This window comes from Cimex lectularius, unplaced genomic scaffold (assembly GCF_000648675.2).
Source record: "Cimex lectularius strain Harlan isolate CLEC.00 unplaced genomic scaffold, Clec_2.1 scaffold82, whole genome shotgun sequence".
Classification (NCBI taxonomy): domain Eukaryota; kingdom Metazoa; phylum Arthropoda; class Insecta; order Hemiptera; family Cimicidae; genus Cimex; species Cimex lectularius.
Window position 1 is genome coordinate 445,463 of NW_019392695.1, and position 7,580 is coordinate 453,042.

At 33.1% G+C, this 7,580-nt stretch overlaps 1 protein-coding gene across 2 annotated transcripts in view; it reads left to right on the top strand.

Moving 5' to 3' along the window:
• The window catches only part of LOC106664143, a 94,270-nt gene extending 87,165 nt beyond the window's left edge, over window positions 1-7,105 (top strand). For both annotated transcript variants that reach the window (XM_014389593.2, XM_014389592.2), the window contains exon 6: window positions 6,097-7,105. In XM_014389593.2, the coding sequence (XP_014245079.1) occupies window positions 6,097-6,201 (105 nt within the window). In that variant the 3' untranslated portion in view covers window positions 6,202-7,105. The remainder of the gene's footprint in view (window positions 1-6,096) is intronic.
• The last annotated feature ends 475 nt before the right edge of the window (window positions 7,106-7,580 follow it).

A 7,580-nucleotide genomic window follows, 5' to 3' on the forward strand; every position in this document is an offset into this window, starting at 1 on the left:
TAAATTGTTCCAATTTTAGTATATGTACCGCCGAAGCGAGTACAATAAATTGTTAGTTAAATTCATTATATCAAAAAATCGTATTCCGGTGTTTTGATTAATTTTCTACCAAACCATTAAAATTAATTTTTTAAATAAAAACTAATTAATTTTTAATCACAGTTAATTTGGTTTATATTAAAATAAGTATGTTGTAATTAATATAACGACAATAATACATGTAGTTTGAATAAAAATATGAGTGTCCGGTTCTTTTGTCTTCGACTGTACTCGATGCGACCCGACGAAAATCTGGACAGTGGGGATCGCAGAGCGTCGGGTAGGTTAGCGTGGCATAGCATCGGGTAGATGTGCACGGGGGTAATGCAACCTTATGGAAAATCGGAGTTTGGATTTGCGTCGGGTAGCATCGGGTTGCGTCGCATAGCGTAGCATCGGGTAAGTGTGTTTCTGGCTTTAAGAATAAAATTACACAAATAACAAACCAAAATACGCAGAAACTCAAATGACACCAAAGCCCGGTTAGAACTCACACTACGCCAGAGTACTCGATATTCCTCAGGGTAATTGGGGATAAACCCTGCCATTCACGCTAATAAATTACATTTACCCTATCCCAGTGTACTACTCGATATTCCTCTCATTAATTTTTTTAAGAGGGTTCTCGCAACAGCAGAGGTTATATCAACCTCGGGGTGCCGGTGTTTTTGAAAAAAAGGCCATTTGTAAATACGTCGGGTTCAAATGCAGGGCTCCGTATTCGAACCCGGGACCTTTTCCTTACAGCGATGAGCGCCGTGTCAACGCCTAAACGGTTGCGGCCACCGACGCCTCCTTAGTATTCCATATTCCTCAGAATATTCGTAATTGTGAATGCATATTATGACTGTATGCTGTTTTCTTTCCACGATTTTTATTTAAAAAAAAAAACATTTAGTCAGAAAAACCCTAGTTAGACATTCATTTCATCGTTTATGTTATTAAACAATTACTGTAATGCACATTTTAGCCTCGTACTTCGTAAAAACGAAACGAGAAATTGTCAACTGTATTAAGCTCGTGATTCACCCGTAAGAGTTGTCGAACTGTTTATTAACCTGCCGTTGATCACCTGCATTCCCACAATTGTGCGATGAATCAGAGTCATGTTTATAGTCTGGTCTTTTCCAATCCCACGATTCTTATTTATTGATTTACTTATTTAAGTTCTGAATGATATCATCCGAAAATTTTATCAACTCAGAAAATATTTCGTTATTTTTTCTTCAAAACCTTAAATAAACACAAAACGCTTTGTTTAGATTTTGTAGATGAATGGAGCATTGTGAGGTCAACTGTTTATCAGTTTTCAGCTGAGTCAAGGTTTATAACTAAACGTCCCACGGGACAGGTTTATTTTTTAAAAATCAATATACACAGATATACTTAAATAATAATGAGCCCAAACTAATTTTAATTTTATTCAATGTAGGAGAACTGTTTTTAACGCCTTTCCCAAGCCGCGCCCTGTAGTAAGGCAAGGGACTACGGTTTTAATTCCTCCTTTGTACTCGTAATAAGTGGGCCGGGTCGGCAGAAAAACTCAACGAAAATATCAAGAGCACTGTCGATTGGTAGCCCTTGGAGGATCTGACTCGGAAAAAAAGGATCAGATTCACCCGATTGAGGATAGGCTATGCGAGGTTGACACTTTTGGGTCAAAGCCCATGCCAAGTCCGGCATGTAGAGGTTGCTCAATGTGACCAACTTGAGCTCTGGAGCTTTATCTAGAGAGCCTCTTTTGTTCTTAATGCATTAATTTGAGCAAAACCCTGTAATAAATTGTTAGTTAAATTCATTATATCAAAAAATGTTATTCCGGTGTTTTGATCAATTTTCTACCATACCATCATAATTAAATAATTTTTATAAAAACTCATGAATTTTTGATCTCGTTTAATTTGGTTTGTATTAAAATAAGAATGTTGTAATTAACATAACGACCAAATTACATATACATAGTTTGAAGTAAACTACAAAAAATATGGGTGTCCTGTTCTGAAGCTACTCGACGAAAATGGTGTAATTTTATGGGCAAAACCATGAAATAAACTGTTACTTAAATTTTATAAGTAAAATCGTGTAATAAATTGTTAGTTAAATTCATTTTATCAAAAAATGTTATTCCGGATCAATTTTCTACCAAACCATCATAATTAAATAATTTTTATAAAAACTAATGAATTTTTGATCTCGTTTAATTTGGTTTGTATTAAAATAAGAATGTTGTAATTAACATAACGACAAAATTACATATACATAGTTTGAAATAAACTACAAAAAATATGGGTGTCCTGTTCCGACGCTACTCGACGAAAATGGTGTAACTGTATGAGCAAAACCGTGTAATAAATTGTTGGTTAATTTCATTATATCAAAAAATGTTATTCAGGTGTTTTGAACAATTTTCTACCAAACCATTAATATTAATTTTTTTAATGAAAACTAATGAATTTTTGATCTCTGTTAATTTTGTTTTTATTAAAATAAGTATGTTCTAATTAAAATAACGACAATAATGCACGTAGTTTGAATAAAAATATGAGAATCCGGTTCTTTTGTCTTCGACCGTACTCGATGCCACCAGACGAAAATTTGGACGGTGGGGATCGCAGAGTGTCGAGTAGAGTAGCGTTGCGTAGCTAGTTCAATTATTGGTTAAGTATTAAGTCAGCACTACTTTTTCTTTCCTTTCCTCTTTAATGTGTGAACTTATCTCAATTTATTTTATTGAATTATTCATTTTCATATAACGTTACATTATCACTCGTATTTCTACATGTTGCTGTAATATTTGATCAATATATGTAATTAAGAATGCTACCGCTGTTGCTGTTGTTTTGTGTAATTGCAATTATACAGATTGTTATTATTATTATTCTTATTATTAGAGAGTGTATATGAGAGTTGTGCTTAAGCACGGCAGAGGGTATCTAGGTCCCTTGTTCCGATTTTTAGAGAAAACAGGGCTTTTGTTACTGTACTGAGATAGTTTTGGGTACCTAGCATGTGTTGAGAATGAATGTATTTACTGGTGTGAATGTGTAGCAGGGCCGATGGAGGATATCAAGTACTCCGCCACCCTGAGTGAACGGTATGTAAATAGGAAAGAATCTTTTAGGGTGAATGAAAGTGTGAATGGGTTTGTATCAACTATGGACGAAGAGACCCTGATCAGTGGTCACATTTTATTCATCTAAACGAATCTGTTATGGCTTAAGCTGATGTACCGGGTGTGTTCCCGCCTGGAATCAGAAAATTCAAAATAAAATATCGAATAATTAGTCAAAAGTTGGATTTTCCCGTTTATAAAAACCGAACCTACTCTAAAGAGCATTGCGTGTCGTGATCGGTCGTTTAACAGTCGGCTTATACTTGTATTACTTTCTTTGAGTTTGTTTTCCATCGGTGACTAACAATTGTTAGTTATAATTTTTGTGCTTTCTGTATGTCGGGTAATTGTCGCAGATTGGTTTGACCCTTTCATTAAGACTGTAAAACCTCGATATTAGATCCATGCTTTCTGATATAAACCATTTTGCCTCTCTGATATACTTTACATTTTGCATAAAAATATTAGGTTCGCCCCCCCTCCTAGCCGCCCCGTCGCTCTTTTATTAGGAACTGTTGCACGATTTATATATAAAACAGTATTTTGTGCGGGAGCGACACGAATATTGGAATATGGGCGACGGAATTACTTTTAAACACAGTAATAAGGCCATGCCAACGCATCTGTATATTATCCGTGTCCCAATCCATAAATTATGGATTTGCTTTTAAACAAAACTCTTTGTTTTTATTGGTCTTTTTATATTAGGGGAAAGGAGTTAAAAACAAAACTGCGCAATTAAAACTTTTTTTTTAAAATATTTTATAATAAGATTTGGATTGGACACATGTATGTACATAAATCACACATGTCCAGAGTTGAGCCTATCACTACTTGCACTTCACTGGCAGCTTTTGTAATTTACAATAAATTGTTACCGCCAAATAGGCCTTGAGAATCACCCATCCCGGCTGTTGGAAGTCCGTGGTCAGACCTCGGTCTTAAGCAGGGAACCCGATGCTACGACGCTATGCGACCTTGTCACGTTTTGGTAGGGTGTGCACATCTATGCGACGCCAAGCGCATGCCAGGTACAGTCACAAAGCGTGCATCACAAATCAGTATCACAATCACAACGCCTCTTTTGTTCTTAATGCATTATTTTTAGCAAAACCATGTAATAAATTGTTAGTTAAATTTAATTGTTTTAAAGAAAGTTATTGCGGTGTTTTGATAAATTTTCTGCCTAACCATCATAATTAAATATTTTTTAAATATAACGACAAAATTTGGGGGACCGCGGTAGCCGAGTGGTTAGCATGAGAGACTCCCGATAACCCCCAATTTGAACAACATATATAAGAATTCGTCATGGCTAATATGCAAAGATCATAAGGCCAATAAAAAAAAAAATAAAAAAAGGACAAAATTACATATACATAGTTTGAAATAAACTACAAAAAATATGAGTGTCCTGTTCTGACGCTACTCGACCAAAATGATGTAATTTTGTGAGCAAAACCATGAAATAATTTGTTAGTTAAATTTTATGAGCACGACCATGTAATAAATTGTTTGTTAAATTTAATTGTTTTAAATAAAGTGGTTGTTTTGTGTGTTTTGATAAATTTTCTGCCTAACCATCATAAGTTAATATTTTTTGTAAAAACTCGTGAATTTTTGATCTCGTTTAATTTGGTTTGTATTAAAATAAGAATGTTGTAATTAATATAACGACAAAATTAAATACACATAGTTTGAAATAAACTACAAAAAATATGATTGTCCTGTTCTGATGCTACTCGACGAAAATGATGTAATTTTATGAACAAAACCATGAAATGAATTGTTAGTTAAGTTTTATGAGCACGACCGTGTAATCAATTGTTGGTTAGATTCATTATATCAAAAAATGGTATTCTGGAGTTTTGATCAATTTTCTACCAAACCATTAAAATTAATTTGTTTAAAAATAAAAATAATGAATTTTTGCTCTCGGTTAATTTGGTTTATATTAAAATAAGTATGTTGTAATTAATATAACGACAATAATACATGTAGTTTGAAATAAAAATATGAGTGTCCGGTTCTTTTGTCTTCGACTGTACTCGATGCTACCCGACGAAAACCTGGACAGTGGGGATCGCAGAGCGTAGAGTAGGGTAGCGTAACATATCATCGGGCAGATATGCACGGGGATAATTCAGTCTTATGGTAAATTGGACTTTGGATTTGCATCAGGTAGCGCCGCATAGCGTTGCATCGGGTAATTGTGTTCCCGCTTTATCCGTCTTAAAAATAAAGGATTCGTTACTTTTTGTAAAAAAACGTATAGTTTGATAAAATTTTATAACTTTTCTTATACAAAACAATTAATATCTCTGCCCCTAAGTGTTATTTTACGGTAAAACCTCTCCTACTACGATTGTTGTCTATTATTGTCTGACTCTGCAACATGAAGAAGGAATTGTTTAAATAAAGATTTAGATTTGAAAAAAAGTGTACTAAAAGTGAAAAAATACAACTCTTCAATTTACTACTTAAAACCGTTATACATCCATTCTTCCTAAAGTAGGGAGTAGATAAATAATATTTTAGTTAATTTTTGTCACAAAATATACATAAAAGTCGAGCTTCTTGAAAAAGTAGGTTGACGACAAGTTGCAAATCCTTCAAGACGAAATAGACCCGAAAACTTCATTTGCAACTTTCAAAAAATTATTTGAGATCCTTTTAATCTTATGATTCTTCCTTCTTGAAGGTGGGATAATAGGTCATCTCAAAAAACCACAACCAGTTTTTATCCACAACGTTTCGGATTTATTTTAATCCTTCCTCAGATGAGTTAACGCCTGTACACAGAACAAATATTTTTATTATCCCACCTTCAAGAAGGAAGAATCATAAGATCCTTTTAATGCTTAGAATCTCCTGCTACTAGCTTTAACCTGTGTAAAAAAATGCTGTAGTTTAATTTTTAATGTTTTTTTTTGTTTTTGTTTCAGGCGCATTGCAACAATTTCACCTCGACCACTTGCGGCCGAGGAAGTCTTCGTTTCATCAGCCATTACCTTATTGTTTTCGTACTATTTTTACAACTTTTTTATTAACCTAAGTTGGAAGAAAAAAAATTGTTATTACAATGAGTTTGGTCAAGATTTGCCGTCCAATTCGGCGCATGCCGCCCATTTCGGTTTGTGTCCAGAGAAATTATTCACGATTTTTCATCTCGATGTATTGTACAAATTTTCTGTACGATAAATTATGTAAAATATTTAATACGATTTTAGTGAGTATATAATCATCGGCAGGTTTTTATAGTCCGTAGGTCATAGGGAAATTTAAAAGGATGGTCGAACAGAAGTTAAATGTTTTATTTCAGATATACTTGATGGTCTAATAGTGATAAAACGTTTTCGTTTGTCTTTTCACGAAATCCTGGAAAAACAAACAAAAACAAAAACTACATTCCACATCATCAAACACTTCAAAGATAAAACGTTTTGCTTTATTTATCTTTTCGTTTCGATATTAACCCCTAAAATACTGTTATTTTGTGAACGTTTATCGGTTTCTTTTGTTAACAGATTCCCTATACAAGATCGTATTAAACATATATAACACATATACACAACACAAAATCAAAAAATGGACAAAATATACACACATCAATAAATTAATTAACTTTAATCCATTTTTTTTTAAACAAATAGTATTCAACAAGCTGAAGTTTAATTTTCAGTCACAATCGTAGCTTTTAGATATAGATAGTTAGCGGACATTTTGGTCAGTAATGTAAATAATAGTTGATATAGAGAATTTGGGTAGTTTCAAAAGCTACTCCGTCCTTTACAGGTATCAGTCATCAGTGATCTAACTCTACCGATACCTGAAAAATTGAGCGTTATCATTTTCTCGAAACAGATATTTATAACCAGTTATTTTGATTGTTACTATTTTAGGGTATTTATTAATGAAAAGGAGTCATGTTTAATAAAAAAATTTAAAAAATTTGCTGGTTTTTTACTTGTATCCTTACTTCTTGTTTGTTTGTTGTTTTATTTCTGATTAGTTTATCAACTGCTGTTTTTTTTTTTTTTTACATAGGATATAGTAATATATAGTATATAGCACGATCGTATTAAATAATATGAACTTTGATAGCCAAAAAGCATATAAACTTGGGCTGAATTTTCAAGGAGCGATTTTTTCCTGTTTGTTCGTTTTTTTTTTCAAAAATACCGGCACCTTGAGGTTTTATATAACCTCTGCTGTTGCGAACACTCGTAAAAAAAATTAAGGAAAATAGTAAATTCTTTGCTCACGGTATTGAAAGAAAACGATCGTATTAAAGTTGTAAAAAGTTACAAATCAAAAAAGATTCTAGTAAACAAGAAATGTTTAGAAAAAAATCGGATTAGTTGTAAATACCAGTGCAAGCTTTTAAATACGAACTTTGATAACCAAAAAATATAAAATCTTGGGCTGA